This window comes from Lates calcarifer, linkage group LG10, assembly GCF_001640805.2.
Source record: "Lates calcarifer isolate ASB-BC8 linkage group LG10, TLL_Latcal_v3, whole genome shotgun sequence".
NCBI classification, from domain to species: domain Eukaryota; kingdom Metazoa; phylum Chordata; class Actinopteri; family Centropomidae; genus Lates; species Lates calcarifer.
This window is the reverse complement of record NC_066842.1, coordinates 20,053,077-20,072,266: the sequence shown is the minus strand read 5'-3', so window position 1 is coordinate 20,072,266 and position 19,190 is coordinate 20,053,077. Positions and strand designations below refer to the sequence as shown.

At 42.3% G+C, this 19,190-nt stretch overlaps 1 protein-coding gene across 6 annotated transcripts in view; it reads right to left on the bottom strand.

The window, feature by feature from the left end:
• The window catches only part of fgd4a (FYVE, RhoGEF and PH domain containing 4a), a 49,181-nt gene that overhangs the window by 18,120 nt on the left and 11,871 nt on the right, over positions 1-19,190 (bottom strand). For 3 of the 6 annotated variants that reach the window (XM_018703451.2, XM_018703454.2, XM_018703452.2), the window contains exon 2: positions 3,549-3,632. In XM_018703451.2, the coding sequence (XP_018558967.1) occupies positions 3,549-3,632 (84 nt within the window). Of the gene's footprint in view, positions 1-844; positions 980-3,548; positions 3,633-7,605; positions 7,765-14,790; positions 15,063-19,190 lie in introns of those variants that run through there. The other 3 variants (XM_018703458.2, XM_018703453.2, XM_018703455.2) reach the window with 3 other exon arrangements.

Here is a 19,190-nt window from a genome sequence, read left to right as displayed (position 1 = left end):
TCAGTGGCTTTTAAAAAAGTACAGAGCCACACAAACTGAGCCACACACACACACACACCACACACACACCACACACACACACACACACACACACATCCAGAGGTTCACACAGAACTCTGCAGCTCTGAACTGACAGGATCTGAGGAGTAGAATTTACAAGCTACAAATCTACAAACAGCACCAGTGAGAGCCCAGCTACACATTCCTGCACCAACAGTATTTCTCTCTTGATTGATAACATGCAGAAATGAACTACAGCAAATCAATTGAGCGTTATGATATTTGATTTATGGTGCAATTCAGCCGTATGTGCACTGCCTTGCAAGTACAACATGATTAAAGTGTTCTCCAGCTTCCTCTCACTTGTTGATCTCATTTGTTTTAAACAGATCATAAAAGAGGCAAACAAATAACTGGAATGTTTGAGTGAAAGAGGAGTGTGAGAGCCGCTACACTTCTTGTTCTGTCTGCCCCATGGCATCAGTTAGTTTGATCAATGATTAATCACCACCACAGCAAAGCAGCACGGAACGCCACAGACTAGATCCATTGTCTGTGTGATAGAATCTAAACGAAGCCGAAAGCCAATGATCAATTATTTTAAACCACCATCATATCAACTTCCTCTCCTCAGGGACATTATTTGTGCAAATATTTAAAGCTCTAAAAACAAGATAATCGAGAAAAACCAGTTGACAAACTGAGAGAGTTCACACAAGCAAGTTAAAACTAATGCGCAATGTGCATCTGGTAAAATGAGTTTACACATGTATTAACATATATGAAAATGAAACAAAGATCCCAGGAACAGGCTGTTAATTATCAGGAACGAGATGTACGGTACCTTTTGCAGAAGTCAGCACAGGGAACTGCGAATTAAGCTTCTCCATGTTCTGTGTCTATGCTGTGCAGCAGAGTGACTCCCTGGTGTCTGTGACTGTTGAGTCCAGAGGTGTTTGTTCTTTTGAGTAACTGCTGATCTACAGTATTGTACATCAACCTTGAACCATCACATGGTTACCACAAAAAAAAAAAAACTGACCCATCATTACAGGAAGGCTTAATTTGAGTCACAGTGACAGCTATGATATGACATTCATAGCTCCTTTCACCTTGCTATCTGTGAATATGTGGTGCGCATATGCTTATTTTGCACCCACATCTTCACACAGACATGTGTGAACAGTGCCCATATTGTCAAACACCTGCATGCTCACTGACGTGTGTTATGTGTCAGTGCGGCAGGATTAGAAGGAATGACAGGCATGATTTTTTACTCCTCCAGAAAACCAGTCAGATCAGTAGAGGTTTCATTCCCTTTAAATTCCCCTTGCTTACAGGACTGCAGTAGCTCATGCAAAGCTAAGATCTGATTCATATCATTTCTGATAAAGCAAACAAACATTTATCATTTAAGTGCTGAAGATTAATCTTTACCCAGCAGGAAGAAACCCTAAATGATTGTGCAACGGTGCCCAAAACTGCACTCTCATGCTCCCGTCTCAGTGCTACAAACGTTAAGTCGGTACTTAAAGAACGCCTGCAGAGTCTCACTGGTGTCAGACAGGATTGAGTGGTGTCATTCAAGAATGCTGCCAGTGACACTTGACCTCTGACTTCAATGAGGGGGCTGCACATAATGTACTTAAACACTTTTGTTTGCCGACTATTACCCAGGAAATCCAGAAAATGTGTTTACAGGAACCTTGTTACTATAAAATCCACATTTACATGAAGCTGCACAGTAATCTGATTTTCAGATTTCCGCCCTAAATTTTTTTTTTTGTTTCTTTTTTGTGTGTGTGTGTGCAATATTTGATGCTGAATCCTGAGGTAATGTTTTACTGAAAGGACACCCACATGATGACATTTCACCATTAACCTATTTAGCTGCGGAAATGCCTTATTTAGACTTTTAAACCCATCTCTAAGAGTAATTCCTTTCCTTTCATCCTTCTGCTTTGCTGTCACAATGATACTTTCCTGTCTGGCACTTTCGTTATTAACATGTGCACATGTAAAAACACATATGTGGCCAAAAAATAGTTACTCCAGCAGAAATCTAAGATGGGTTTTGCAACTAAATTAAGGAAACCTGAATTTGTATTCACACAAAGAAAGAAAAGACCAACTGGATTACTTAAATACAGGTATGTTCATGTTAATGTAATACTTAAGGTAAAATAAAGTTTCTGTAGGACATTAAAATGCTGACACAGTAAAAGTGGGGAAAATGCTTCCAGAAGCAGCTGCACAATAGTGACACTAACTGCTGAACCCGGCTTACTTACATACCCACACATAAGCAGCACATAAACCGACACGCAAACACATGTGAAAACCCAGATTCTAACTGTTTCTGGTGCCCTACATCCCTCAATGAGATTAGAGTGTGTAGTTACAGTGCATGTCTGGTCTTATCCTGGTACACGAGGCGTTCATTGTGTCCATCCTGCTGGCATAGACAGTGTGAGAGCATGTGTATGTGTGACAGACAGGGTGACAGATAACCATTACCACCATGCGTGGGGGATTAGCCGATTCTGTTCAACGACCCAGACTTTCTTCAGATTAACCGTGCCTCATCCCCTAATCCAAGGGCCAGAGTGAGATTAGAACCCCAGTCTGCTCTAAACCAGGAGGCACCCGTCGAGGGGGGTGGAAGAGTTTGGGAGAAGAGAGGCTGAGACTAGGAAGCGGAGAGAGAACTGGACACAGTTTGCGTTGAAAGGTACAGACGACGAGATGAAGGCAAAAGGAGAGAAAAAGCTTCTGAAAAATGGGATGAAACAGACAGGAAGGAAGGGAAAGAGAAGGGCATGATGAAAATGGACAAGCAAAGAGAAGACAGACAGATGAAAAGCCAGATGGGAGAGGGGTAAAAAGAGGGAAGAGAATGAGATGGTAGAAACAAGGAGGAGAGAAAATGAGAAAAAGTGAAAAATAGGAGGGCACTGGGGGCTGGAGGAAAGTACCCATTCATCACCAAGATGCTCACTGTGAACTACACACACATGCGCGCACGCACACACACATTTGGTATAAAAATAGAGCAGAGACAAGCAGATTTCTTCACACCCCTGCATAGCCGTGAGCTGCAGGGAGGAAGAAGTAAAGGATTGCACTAGCTTTGGTCAAGTTTACAAAAGACCGAAAGCCTTGAAACTTCTTGTTGTGATATCTGATTCTCAGCAGCCCTCCTGCTGAGAATCAGAGGTGGAGGCTGATGAGCAACAAAGCTTTGCATCTTAATAGGGCCTGAGGCAGCACTACCTCCCACACATCACAAGACAGGGATGGACAAGATGAAAAGGTTAAAAAAAAAAAAACTGGACTGCGTCAGCACCAATAAGAATACAGTTAGACAGGAAACCACAGGACCTGAACAACCTCCTCACATCTACACACGTGAACTATGAAAAACTACACACGTTTTAATTAAAGCAGATGGAGCTTTTTTTGTACGTACTGATAAAAAAAAAGCTGCATATGAGAAAAAAGGATGAAAAAGAAGGGCTGTAAGGTGAGTGAAAGTGAAAGTTTCCTACCTCTGGAGTGTTCAATTTTCACCGCCACACAGGCCTCTTCATCACCGTTCTTGGTCTGGAAACAGGCAGCTTTTTCTCTTCTCTCTGCAACAACAAAACGCAAGATTCGCTATAAAAAGAAGCCGACACACTTGTTGTGAAGCGCGAGCACGCTCCAGAAACAAGGCAGGATATTTTAATACTCGACCCGCATCTGAGGCAGGAGCTTCAAGCAATTTTAGGCCACCCCATGTTTTATTTAACAGGGGCATCAATTTGGTTGTACAGAGGTAGGAGATGAAAATGAGGATGGAGGAATAAGAGGCAGGAGGAAGCCATCTCCAATAAGAAGACGATATGATGGACATGCATGAAACTGGGGATATTCAAAGCTGCTAGAGCTGTGGTGCACTCCTCTGGTAGCTGCATTTATCAACATCAGGTGTAAAGTTGTGTTTGTTTTGAGAGTGAAAAGGAATCTACCGTCCCCTCGAGACAGAAACCCTAATTAGTCCGTCTGTGATTTGTAGGGCAGTGTCTGTGGGGAGAGCTAATACTCTTTCAACACAGCAGTTTAATATGCACATAAAAGATTAAAGAGAAAATAGCAACGGTCGTAACAACAATGATGGGCTCGCATGAGTATTAGCAAGCCCCTCAAACACACGCACATATAACTCAGACACAATTAAGACTGGTGCACACACAAACACAAACGTGTGCGCTTTAACAGTCTGATCTAATATGAAGCATCAAAGCTACAGCATGATCAGTGCAGTTGTTGACATCCAGCAGCGTCTGCAAGTGACACACTGCACAGTGTAACAGCTGTACAGCAGCACAAATTAAAGTTGAGCACAAGGATTCCAATGAAATGTTGGCACAGCCGTTCATGTCCCCCTCAAAATAAACTCATCTTCATCTAGCATCAAATATGTTTATGATCAAATACCTGCAAAACTAATGACATTTTCGTGTCACGTGTAACACATGCTAACAAACTCCATAAAATTCCCCTAAAATCTAAAGAAATATGGAGAAGACAGCATGCTGGGTTATCTGCACGAGTCTATTTCGACACATTTTGTCACTGAATTCATCTTTAAGTAGACTGTGCGTGCATCACTTGTCATCACATCTTATAACACACCAAACTATCATTAGCACAGAGTGTTAAGCGCGGTATCAGTTGAGATATGGCAACACAGTAGCGCTGAACTTAGCCTGACATAATGGAGTGTGGATAATGCCACGTAAAAGAAAAGTGGACAGACTCAGCGTGGAGCAGTGCAAACAGTCGAGAGGAGGTATAAATGACTTAGTGTGTGTTTGTGTGTGCATGAAGGGGGGTGGGGGAGTGGGGGTATAATATCCTGGCTCGGGGATTAAAGAAGGGCTTTCTCCACCCACCATCTGGACTCCTCATGACAGGCCTGCCTGCTGTTCACACACACACACACACACACACACACACACACACACATAAACTTGCTTTATAGTACATAAGTTGAACCTCAATCTGTTATATAAATTCCCTATTCAGAATATAAATGTAAGCAGCTTATCAAAAGCATGATGTACATATCAGACAGTTCTCTGTGGAGACAATTCACTAACTCTAAACTGTGACCCCCCCAACCCACACCACCCCCTGCAGCACACTCTCAGTCATGTGATCATAGTCATCATACACCTATTGTTTCCTGAGGTGGGGGATGTGTTACCATGTCAGCACTGAAAACACACACACACACACACACACACACACACACACACACTAAAAAAAGGAAATGTCACGAACTCTACAGTGACAACATTCACAGAGGATGTAAAGGTCGACGAGTGGGTTTCTGAGATGTGGGTGTGGGGGTAACTTACTTCTATGATGATGCATGGTGGTGGTGGTGTGTGTGTGTGTGTGTGTGTGTGTATGTGTATGTGTGTATGTGTGTGTGTGTGTGTGTGTGTGTGTTTTTTTTGGGGGGGGTCTACTGGTCCAGCTACTTGCCTGACCCAAACTTCCTCTTCCTGCCTGTCAACTTCCTGTTTTTCATATTCTACTGTATGATCTGGAAGTCTCAACTCTTACTAGACCACAGCTTAAAGAGAAACTGAGAAATCACACACGCATATCCACATGCACGCAGCAGACGCTGGTTATTGGTCAGGTTTTGGGAAGTCAATGTGAGACACAGGTCAACATAAGATCTGAATAAAGAGAATGAAACTCTCAGCCATTTTCATACCTGCCAGTCAACTTTGTTTGCTCAGGAGACAGTGATAATTACAAGTTGGTGAGAGCACAACACAACATTGTTGAAAAAGATGCCTTGAATCTTGCGATGCACAGTAACTGGGAATAAAGACATCCAAATGAAATGAATGATACTGTGAGAGAAATTGAGGAATTGAGAGAGCTGAGTCAGTTTTTTTTCATGGATGTCTGCGTTTCTTGTCAGATTACTGTCAGTTACAGTGACCACAAACTGCACTGATAAAGGTGAGTATATGGGTATTGATGGACTTATGTCATGTCACGTCATGTCAGATTTATACTGAACACAACCTGCCGACTGGGGAAAAAAAAAAAAATCTCACATCCATCTTCTGTGCGCCTTTGGGCTTCAGCTTCTCTCTACTTAGTGTCATGAATTAGACGCACATCAACACAGGTGGCAAACTGCAGCAAATGCTCCACTGATCGCAGTCAGGGAAAATAAAAATCTCATTTAGCTGTTACATTGCAATCAGGGCTTGAATAAAAGCTTTCACTTCTCCTGAAATAACCTGAAGTTTACACAAGACATGAGGACACATCTACCATCATTCCAATACCACAATAAACTGGTGGTTTGTGTTTTATATACAGATATATGTAAAGGTGTGATGAGAGGGGCTGATCAAAGGCACTGTGATGACTTCTCGACAGCTACAGTGTGATCGTCAGTGAACTGTGACAATCATCAGATATTCTCAACTGCATGTGTATGTACAGGATATTTGAGTGGTAAATGATGTAAACAAACCTTTTATTACGGAGGTCAATCTCCCACCTGTTGCTGTTCACTTTTACCTGCTCTATAGCAACAGGAAGACTCTGACTGACAGATGGCTGCGGAGTCCAACACCAACTGAGTTACGACCAGACTCTGACCTTCAGTAAACACATGAAGTGACATCCTAGTCTCTCCACTGTCAGCACTCTGGTTTTCTCTCCTCCTCACCACTTCTGGCTCCTTCATAATTCCCATCAGACAACATGGAACTGGGATATATTATGGTCGTGCATTTAGTAGAATCAAATGTCAGCCGGCTCAATAGAGCACCAACTGTGTATTAATCCACAAATACATGATTTACCCCTGTTTGAGTAACATTTGCTAAAAACTGCCTTTACAAAAAAAACATTAAAAATGTATATCTTCAGTAGGAACCAATGGACAGAATCTGTCAGTTGAATCAATTCATCAATGATGTAGGTCTTTTCAAGGAATTTCACAATTTAAAAAATGAGAAAAGCCTCATCCTTCCAATTTACTTAACAGAAAAAATAACACAAGCATAAAAACACAAAGAGCAAATCCTCGTCTATTCCAACAAAAAGGTAATTTCCCCCCAAACGTAGAAATGACAGTCAGCAAGTATACTATGTTCATAGAATGGCTTCATATTTATGTATGGTATTTGAACTTGACACATAGGCTGACAGCTTCACTACTATTATTTTCATTTTCTGGACACTGTGAGCAAGAAAAACCACAAGACCTTTAATAGAAACCTCCAGTTCAACTCACCATACAGGTCATGATTATTAGTAATTATCTACATGGTTTCCCCTCAACAGTCAAGCTGCGTGTCTAGAATGTTTTTAAGGTGACTGATGGACACGCTTGTCAGGCAGCACCTGTGTGTGTGGGTTTCTGTGATAAAACCAGAGCTTCCTCCAGAGTCTTTCTCTCAGTGGTTCACCAACAGCGCTTACCTCTGAACTCTTTACTGAAACCAAAACAAATCCTATTTACTTGACCTTCCTGAGGTTGCCTGGCTGGTGAACAAAAACAGAACATCTCTACAGTACCTGTGAGCCCTCCTCTCCAGTATGGCTGGTATTTCCCCATCCTGTCAAGCACGCGATATTTATCCATCTCAGAATGTCTCTTCAACTCAGTTTTATCGGCAACTACAAGGAAATTACGGTCCTTTCTTCAGACGCGAGCTTCCTTGTTGTCTTGGTACTTCATGTCTGTATTTACTCATCAAACTCTCAGAGAGCCAGTCCTGTCACTGTACAAACCGGTTCCCTGGAAACCAGAGTCACCAGGTGAGGGTGGGAATAGCACGGAGGGAGGAGGGAGGAGGGAGGAGGGAGAAGTCGTCCTTCAGGATGTTTATTCACGGTCACTTTCCATAATAATAATGCCAGCACTCAAGAACGAAGTCACCTCAGGACGGGAGGAGGAGAGAAACTAAAGAAGGGGACGGACACTGTAAATCACTGCTGAGGAAAGGTGAACGAAGGAGGGAGAGAAAAATGTGATTGGATAAGTGAGGAACATGAAAATTAACCAGCCATAACAGTTAATATTTAACTATCTGCAGTCCTGCCAAATAACCCACCAACCCATTATTAAACACAATTTCTACTATGATGAACCATGTTATCTTTTTCTTGCCTATTTTCTGCTCCTGAGCCAGAGCTTCCTAAATGTATTTTCTCACATTCTAACTGTGTTACACAAATCTGACTGCATAAACCCCCCAAAGCCCAATTTTAACCTAATCTGAATCCTGATATACTGCAGCAGAAAATGAATGTTACACAGAGAATCTGAAATTAAAAAAGCCTAAATCACAGAGGGGAATCTGCACTTATCATCCTATAATGATGAGGAATAGATACCATTAAATATATAAAAAGGGGCTGTTTCTGCCCATAAGGACACAAGAATGCAAAGTAACCTCATTTGCATGGCTGCCCTAGATTGAGATAACTACCATTCAAATGTAACTCATAAATAATGGAACGGGGAGAATGTATTAATATGCCAAGTCACACCCCTTTAATCATACTGAGTTTCATGCTGGTGATAATGTGTGTGTCTGTGTGTGTGTGAGAGCACATGTCCGAGGTTTTCATGCTTGACACAGGCGAGATTGGCTACTGAATGAGACCAGATGCGTCTGTCCCCCCCCCCCCCCCCCCCTGTCCTTCCATAATGGACAATTACCAGAGAGTTATGGTTTTCTGCCACAAACATAATAGACAGAAAATTAAAAGGCCCTGTAAAGCCTTTATGTGGTCAAGGCAACCAGATGAGACCCCCATCTCCAGCTCACGCAGCAAACACGGACATACGATGCAGTTTACTCTCCATCCAGTAATTCAGTCCTGTGATGAATTCTTGTAAGAATAAACCAATCAGCACAGTCTTTTATAGCATATCATTTATGGAGACCCTGCGCTGTGCTTCTTATCTGGCAAACCTAAATCCAGTATTCACTCTCCTTTTAGATTTGTTTTGATCTCCCCTTTGTTCACCAGCTAGTCGCTAACTTGTCTGCCTTTTGGTGCCTGGCAGGTAGTGTGCAGTTTGATATATCAAAGCTTTTTCTCTCAACGCAGTCCCCTGCTGCAGCTGGAGACATGTGAATTAAAGCTGTAGAGTTAAGGCTGTAAAATCAAAACAATGTGCTGAAAGATGCTAAAATGCTCTTTAGTGCTGAGTCGGGTGATAATTGGGGGCATCACTACAGTGGGCCCTTTCACTTTCCATGTAGTCATTTGAGCCATTGCACTCTAAATAAAAATATTGATCGGTGCAGCTTTAGCCTCTGAATTTTCTTGGGAAATACTGGCTACATGAACCTTTTCAAGTGTTAGAAAATCTTATGTTAAACTGCTCACAGATTATGTCCACAATAATGCCATAACATTGAGGTTGGAAAGCCCTTGATCTATGAGGTGTTGTTTTAATGCTGATTCTAGATGCTTTTAGTTCTTACTGATTTTGAGCAGTGGACTGTGGGTCTTTAGCAAAAGCAACTAAGCCTTCCTTTTCAACTGCAAAGCTGTCTGCACACTTCCCCCCTCCTTCCTCTTGCTCACATTCCAATAACTTAAACATGTGCCTCATAAAATGTGTACATCTTGTGCTGACGCTGTTCATCTCCTCACCGCTTCCTAGCGTCCTCCCCACAGAGCCACAGCATGTGAATATAAGCTTTTAGCATGATCTGAACATGCTCTCTGGCCCGCGTCTAATGAGGGCAGATCCTGAACCTGAACAGCAGACCCCCTGTTAAACACTTCCTGTCATTACTTCAAAGAAGACACAAAGAAAGGGGGAGAGGAAAAGAAACAAAGCTGTGTCATGGTTGTCGCTGCAGGAATAATGTCTGGATTTCAGACATATAGTTATTACCATAACTGATCTAAGCAGGTATGAAGACTTGAGTTGAGTTTGTTTAAAAAAGAGGGTTTTCAGTAGAAAGAAAGAGAGCAATGAGAGTCCCATAATTGAGATCCAAACAGCAGTGTAGAGATAGTGGACTCTGTGATCACTGGTCACTGAGAAAGGGATCGATTGTTGGAGTGAGAGTATGTGATAACATCAACGGGCAACAGTCATTCTCTTTTCCTCTAGCCCTCTTATTTCTCCGCCTTTTACTGTGCCTCTTCTCTTCCCTCCACCACCCTGTTGTCTCCCTCTCTTTCACCTTCTATCACATCTATTCTCACCATCCCCCCCTCCCAAACCCCCTGTGACCTGCCCAACGCAGCTACCTTGGAAAACAGATCACAGCTGCTGGGCAGGAGCTCCCAAATGTGTCAATCAATATCCTGTCCGCTCAATCACCACGTGTGACTGGGCCCCAGCAGACCCGTCTGTCTGTAAATGAACAACAGTGCTTATTCACAGCGTGTCCCTTTATGATAAGCCCAAATGAATCTGAAAAGTCTCGCAGATTAAGCACATGTGAAAATGACCTATATCCTGACCATTACTCTGTGTGTGTAAAAAGAAAAGCAATCGAGAATGTGTCTATAAAAAGCAATAAACTACAGTAAAGCCCAGCAAAGCAGCTGCACTCATATATTTGTGTTAAGTCAGTGAAGTTGAACCCTGCAGAGCCACATTCCCCGAGGGTATTCCTTCCTACAATGTGGCTATGTTTCCATTGAATGTCCTAGCAGCCCATTTTGGTGCAAAAATGTTTACAAAAATAACCATTTAAAATTCCATCAGCTCTGCAAAAGTAAATGACTTCCTGAAGTGAAAATATAGCTCTGTCTCCAAAAATAACCCCATGAGAAATTCTCACAAACTGATGCTGATGAGTAAGTTGTTATTACTCATATGATCCTGGCTACAACTCTTGCTGTCTGACACTGAAAACAATATTCTGATGCACTGACTAACTGAGGCAGAGAGCCACAACAGAGGCCTTGTGTACAGGATGAGTGACAGCACATGACATTTGGTGGATGGATATTTTTTTGCCGACAACATTTCAGAGGCCGTTATGCAATGAGTATGAATCATTTTGCAGAGACGATTATAAATGCTCAGGCTGTTTTGCTGTTTACCCTGAAAATACAGTAAAATCATTTGATTGAAACTGTGACCTGACTGACCATTTGTTAAACCCCTTCAACGATCAAGCTTTGGATTTCTGCTTTTGGATGGGAAGTGTCGATCAACTACATAATACCCTATAAAAAAAAAACCTCAAAAGTCTGTGTGTTTTTTAAGCATTTCTAAAACCAAGAAATACAAAAGCAAAAGTGTGAGATTTTGATTAAGAAGTATCTACTGTTAGGCATCCCTTGCTAATTAGCTTACTTTCAAGTAACCAAACAGCATTTCATACATTGTGTGGTTAGAAGTTAAATAGAAAAAAGCTCAGTTTACAACATCACATTCACTGTGTAGAAATTCCTGTGCGTGTGGAAACTGCTGTTATATTAGATCGTAGGTTAGCGACTCTCTCCTGCTCTCTATTAGATTTGGGGATGTGCACAAACCAGCAGCTCCAGCAAAACTTGTTATCTGAGATAGGATTAAATTCACCAAATGCATTGGTTATAGAGTCCTTATCCTAAAAGCCTTTTCTAAAATTGAAAATAAAAGTAAAAAAAAAAAAAAAAAACAACCAAAAAAACAATAAAGAATACATCAAGTCTGTCTGTTGCTTGTCCAAAAGCACCCAGACAGGGTTATGTTACAGTGAAATAAAATGCAGATTTCACATTTTCCTTGTCATATTTCCTTACTCCTTGTCATAATACCAGGACTAACACCACAAAATAAGAACAAAGTTGTCTCTTTACTTCCATGTCTTTTTCATAAGTCACAATGAGGATGTTGACTTTTTGCCTGGGATATGCAGCTTTAGCCTCTCTGTGTTAGCTTACTGTCATGTCTGTAGCTTCAAGTACTTTTTTAAAGGCTCTCATTTGAACGGGACGAGTCCTCTTGAAATGTTAAAAAGTCGACTGGAGACAGTGTTTCTAGGCCACTCGCGGGGGCTGGTGTTAGCTTAAAAAGCTAGCTAGCAACAGCTGCTAAATGAATTCTTCATTTGATCTGTCTGAAATTTCTTTCATTGTTTATCTCCTATTGATCCCTGTCCATTTATGAAACAGTAGCAAGACAGATTTATTAATGCTAAACAGATTTCACTCAATGCATTATGGATGAAGTAAATAGATGCTGAATATAATGTCAATCAAACAGTGTGGGTAAAGACTTGTGTCTCAAACAGGATCATTGTGCTCAGTATGAATGAGCCCTTCTGACTGGGGGCACTGGAGCCCATATTCTCAGCGCAGAGCTGGAATGCACAGAAAACCCTGCAAGCCTGCAGGCAAGTCAGGAGCCAAGGCTGGGGCACTAATGAGGCAGAAAGAGAAAAAAACATGTTACCAACTTCCTGTTTCACTCATCATGCTTGAACTAAAATTATTTCCTCTCTTCCTCATTTCTGACACCACTTTTGTCCAGATAATACACTCTAAAACCAGACCTGCACACTCCATATTCAAACTCTTTTGCTATGTGCTTTTCTGTACAGCTGCATTCACATGCACATGCACACCCCGCACACATGCACGCAGCACTTAATCTGACACGTCCTGGTGGAATTAAGTGTCAAACAGCATCAGCATTTCTGGTCTGAACTTCATGAGAGACTCAGCAGAAAGACAAACCCCTACACACAGAGAGGACAAACTGACAAGATGATCGGCTGCCACAAACAGAACCAGTGATGCCTGTGCAGAGCCATGACACAGCATCTTTTCTTCAGAAAAAGAGAAGAACAACAAGACATAAGAACGAGCCCTAATGTGAATAAGACAGAATTCTTAGAAGCACACTCCGTGTTCCTATCTTTGTATGTACATTAGTATTCATTGTGATGAGGCTCTTAGTGCTCCTTCCTCCTCTCAGCTGCTCTTTGCAAACAAGATACTCTCTCCTTTTGGGACTTCCATTTTTGGTCATGTCACGTACCTGTTCCCTGCTGCCTTTATGTCAGGTTCCCTTTCCCCAGAGCAGCGATACTGCGAGCTAAGAGGTAACCTCTGATTTCCAGTTATTTATCACATTTCCACTTCATTAGACAACATGAGGTAGAAGATGACAAGAGTGGGAGATAAGAGAAAGGTTATGTGGAGGACATGATGTAAGTCAGATCTCTGCCCACTGATCCAGCAGAATGGCCACCAGAGTCTGTTTAATTAAACATTGTGGGAGTAGAACTGTGATTCAGGCTCGCTAACATACTGGCACTTCATTCATTAACGACTGAATGTCTGTTTTTCTCTGAAAACTATTAACGCGACAGCCGAGTCTAGTGAGCAATCAGATCCTTCAGTCTCAACAACACCAGTGCTCCATGACAACTGGCACCAACAGCAGCGAGTCTCTTCTCGAAACTTTATTTATATTTGAGCCACAGAAGCGCCTGCACTCGTGAATAAGAAGCTTCTAACCTCTCTTTGTTTCCACCTGAGCTATTGGATTTGTTGCAGGGACTTCTTTGAGCCTGGGGGGACCCCCTCAGTGGGATCACACACACACACACACACACACACACACACACACACACACACACACACACACACACACACACACACACACAGGCCCGGCGAGGAGCCTTGTTAGTGTAAAAATCAGTGAATGGTTGCCTTGAATGCAACACAAACAGCGGGATCTGATAACACCCCATGCCACTGGATGCCTGTATGGGCAGAGAGGAGGAAGCACTACAGAAAATATATTGCTGCAGATAAAGTTAATGGTTTCAACTGCAGAGATAGCCAGCCAAATGACTTACAGTGAGTGCACACAGCAGGGAGATGGAGTGGGGAGATTGAGCCTGAAGGGAAAAGAGCACCAGGCATATTTTGTCTTTTGCCTGGTAATAAAAAAGTCATTATTGCACCAATTATTGTTTTATAAATAATATTTACTAAGCCGATTGTTCTTTGTTGATATTAGAAATCAGGATAGAGTGCAGCAGCTACTCGCAGTTAGGATTACATCTATCATCAAGAGATTGTATTACAGCTGTAATGACAAGGTGACTTAAAATCATAGTTTTGTTTGTACAAGGTTCAGCAACAGCATGCCACAGTATTTACACACACACACAGGCATCCACACATACACACACACACACACACACACACACACACACAGACTTGCATATTTTCCCACAGCTCACTGTGGACAGCTGAGGCCGATTACGCCAAATCATGGCAAACAGTTTACTGAAATCAACAGCAGTAGCCTCAACGTGCACAAGCCTGTGTGTCTATATCTCGAGACAGGGTGCAGCTGAGAAGCTCAGTCAACAACGCCTTAAAGAAAATGAATAGTCCCCTCCAGCCAATACAGCTCCCACTGCTTAGGGTACCCACAGAGCTCAAACACACACACACACACGCATGCACACACACAACCACTGCTGCCACACTTACAGCTACAGCACCAACCAGAGGAACATCCTGTGGTGAGATCTAGGATGTGTCTTTTGTGATGTGTACTCCTCCCTTTGTTAACCATCACTCTCAGCAAGCGATGTGTGTGCATGTGGAATAGCAAACAGTATTTTAGAGTCCCTGTGGTCATGAACCACCCACATTTTGTCTATCAGCTCTGTTAACCCAACGCCCCACAGCTGCCTTGTGCTCTCGTTGGATACAGGCGTGCCGGTGCCGACTGGTGAGCCAGTCTAAAAAGAGCGAAGCACTAACCTGAGAGGAGGTTGTGTCCAGTGAGTCCAGTGAAGAAATTAAAATCCACACTGCCAGACTGAAGTGAAAAGACCTCTCCCCTCCTCTCTCTCCCTCTCTCTCTGCGCTCTGTCGCTCGCGCTGGCAGGTTCAGGCTCGTGTTAAACTGCTGCCTCGCTGCATTGGTTGCATCCTCCCTTCCTTCCCCCTCTCTCTCTCTCGCTCACACACAACACAACACACACACACACACACTCACACACACAGACGCTCAGTGACAGACCGACTCGCCCTTTCACTCAAGCTCCCCCTTTTGCTTCCCTCTTCTATCACCCTTTCCTCATTGCTCTGTCTTCCTCTCTACGACGAGTGAAGATAATCACATTCCAGCGGAGACGGGGGCATATGGCAGGGGAGCGACACTCAGCCCCCCGGGTAAAGCCCCCTCTGTGTGAGAGTGTGTGTGTGCGTGTGAGTGCATATGCTTGTGTGTGTCGCATGGACAATCAGTCCCATTGTGTTGGATGAGGGGAGGGCCAGCAAGAGGGGAAGAAGCCAATGGCCGCACTCATCTGTTGTCCCTGCTGCTGCTGCTGGTGACTATAGCAGATATAGGTGCTGAGGGTGACACAAAACAAAGCCCCCTCCAGGAAGAGAAGGGAGGAGGGGGACACAAGAGAGGCAAGGCATTTGGAGAGAGACGTGATGAAGAATTGACCTGTCTGTTAGAGAGTAGAGGCCTGAAGTACAGGCTTATAGAATCATTTGTCATCTTCAGTGTCTCTCAGCGGCTTGTATGATGTGCTTTGAGCTCCCTCCTTCCAGGGTTCACACTGAATAGCACAATGTAGGTTGAAGGTAGTGGAAATAAAGGTCAGTCACTCTTTTACCATGACAACCAAATCAGTGGCTATAACATTCTCAACAGGACTGTATGTTGAGAAATACTTAGAAAAAGAAGAAAAAATTGGGATATTCTTCAAACAGATACAGACAACGTTGTGTAAAAAACTAGAGATGTTTACAGAGGTCTTTTAAGGATTTTCTTTCCAAATCAATCCCCAAGTCAGTCCACACAAGTCCGAGTCTCAAGTCTCAAGTCCTCACTGGGCACGTCTTTATAGGTCAGCTGCTGAAACTATGACCTGGGATGATTAAATCTGGAGCATATGGTTATAGTAAGAACCGCAGCCACTACTGTTTCAACATAAAACATGTCTACATGGTAAATAGTTTTATTTTGTATTTTCCTGCATCTTATAAGCTGTCACTGTAACAGTGTGTTGCAGATCTAATCATCCTGACTCAGTTGTTCTGTCTCTTGAGGTATGGGATTCAGCCTCGAGTTGCTTAACCCGCTTTATTTTGGATGGAAACCAGACTAGTGTGGGCCTGTTGCCATGCTAGTGTTGAGCTCAAGGCAGCGCTCTGCTTGATTACTACCTCACAGATCTGCTGGTGTGGCCACAGACCTCAATGTTTTTGTTCACAAGTCTCCTGTCACTCACAGTCCCAAAAGTCCAGTCCAGTTCAAACCTCGAATCTGACTCACATAAGTTCACATCTAAAATGTACAGCTCTTGTGAAATCCTTTAAAATGTCTACATTTCAGGAACTAAACTTAAGTTGTTTTTTTTTTTTTTAGCTTGATGACAATGCATTTTTCACATTTTGGGTTTTGAGACAATTTCATGAGCTCAAGTAGTCAGATAATGTTGCCAACCAACAGTGAGAAAAAATAAAAATATACCAAAATTTCATGTGAATACTTCTCCCAAGAGAGTCTTCTTCATATTAAAAAAATAGCCCTGTGAAATATGCAAATAGATGCAGCAGACAGACTATTTGTGTCTTCTTCTTCACAGTCCATTGTCACAAACATGCTCATCAGACTACAGAGCAAAGCAGTTTTCTGTTGTGGTTGGCTGAAGCGGTTATGGTGTTGACATGGTGAGAAAGAGTGCTTGGTTGTTCTTAACTGTAAAATAAGCCTGTGGAAATGACCTGCAGGCAGCGATAAGTGTTACAGTGGCACAGAGAAGTGTTATTTTCACAACGTGTGTGAAGAAACATGCTTTCGGTTGAATGCGATGCACTCACACATACAAATGCGCACACGGTCACCCCTCGAGGCGCTTGGCTAAAACTGTGTCTTTATGTCAAGGAGCTTCACTCCGTCCATCTCTTCTCTAATTCAGACTGGCAGCCGTCACAGTCCTCATTTTTTCACCCCTTTTTTTTGTCTCCTTTCAACTTTACCTCCCATTTGAATCTTTTCTTTTTAATCACGTCTTCCCCACTCCCTTCTCTCTCTCTCTTTTGTCATCTCACTTCTAAATTTCTGATGTTTTGCTACAGCTGGAAATTCAGCGTGATGCCTGTGATTATCTGTATAATGATATAATACTGTTAACCTTTTAGAACCAGTGCCATACATGGATGGCCATTAAAAAGCAGTTATATGAACCAACCAGCTCACAGTCTACATATATACACACTTAGCTCATACACACTCTAAGTCTGTGCAGGCCTCATTACACTGTAATTAGTGACCGGAAGGCCGAGAGAGCAGTAACTATATCCAGACCTCACCATCATAAGCAGTGTGTGTGCTGTGGTGCCTGCACGTTGCTGTAGACTGGTATGTGTGTGTGTGCACACCATGTACAGGAAATCTGGGTGTTACAGAAATAACTGTATGTTCACTTTCTTCCTGGCCACGCACTGCAGAGCCATCACCACCAACAGGTCAGTTCCGCTGCTCAAAAAACACACAGACATGAGAGGTCCATACTCCTAGTTCAATATTTACGACTCATATGTGAGTGACTCTTATTCTCTCACTAAGTGACTCTTATTCTCTCACTAATAAGCAACTGCCACTAATAAGCAATGAGTCACCCACATATGGCAACTGCCACTAATAAGCAACAGGAGGGTAAAGGAATTCAAACAAAAGGTGGATAATTCTAAAAGTTGTTGGACTGATATTGATTTATTATTTACTATTTAGTGTTGATTGGATTAAGGTTTACGTCCATGGTAAGCACATATATCACATGCTACATGTCTTTTGTTGTAATTAGTGTTGGGCAATTTACTTGAAAAATGAAACCAATTCCTCGTTGCTTATTCATATTCATTATTTTACTAACTACTTAATATGTACCAACCGAATGTTTAGGCAAAGCCACCGGTGACTAGATGGCAGCTAATAGGGCTAACCGCCTTATTACAGCTAACACATCCTGCAGCTGTCTGTCTATCCACCTTCTACTCACCTCCTGGTAAGACAGTAAACTGACCCTGAACTTGCCCAAAGGGATCACAATACTGTTGAGTGTGATGTGTTACTACCTAACAAAAGCATCTGTGGAAATAGAAACATCACACAGGCTGATATTTTAACATTTTCTATTATTTATGGTGGGCCACTTACGGTGTGTGTGCGTACGTGTATATGCTATATATATGCTTTATGAGCAAGCAATTTGGTAAAAAAAGTTTCAGTAGTAATAATACCTTTTGTATATACTCACTGAGATTGTGTTTACATGGTTGTTTACTTGCATGGAACTTGGTGTAAACATGTAAACATGAAATGAAAATTGAAATCCATGCACCTAATATGGTGCTGCTGTTTGCATCTAAGGCAGGAAACAGTGATTCGGGACCTAATTAAGCGCTGCAGTTACTTCCCTAACTAAATGTGACAAGTGAGGATATTAAAAGAAACCCTCTAACAAAGTAGCAGTGTTACGTGTATCCTAATATACTGTCCCTGTCAGTTTTCAGCCTAATTGGGGCTGATTTTGTTGAAATCTTACAGGACATGTATAACATTAGTGAGACTGGTGCACAGTAGGAACTGAGATGACCCGGCAACATTCGGTTTCGTTTGGCTTATTTAGGAAAAAAAAATATTACTACTGTTACTTTAATCCCAAAAAGAATGTTAAACAGAAACAGTAGAAATCAGGCTTTCTCATCAGTGGAGAAAGCTGAGCACTATTTTACCAGGAAATAACTCTGAGAAGAATGTCTGGCATTTTGGGTGGGGTGAGCCATTTGAATATTATGTTGAGAAAACAAACCTCTTATGAGCCAATATGTTCATTGATTATTATCAGCAGGATGGCCTAATGTTTCTATGGTGACACTTGACAGAAGTATTGGTTTTCAGACAGTGAGTAATGGGCCTGTTTAAGTATTCACCATGCAATGTGCATTTTGTGAAGTGAGTGCACGGGCACATAGAGGCATTACTGTCATGCAGGTAAATATGCATGAAGACAACCCACTAATTCATGGATCTTAATTATACTGGGTTCGTGCATATAGTGTGCACAAAGCACACACATGAGGTGGCACACAAATGGATATAGAAACAGAAACTAAAAACACACCACTTGGTATGAGAA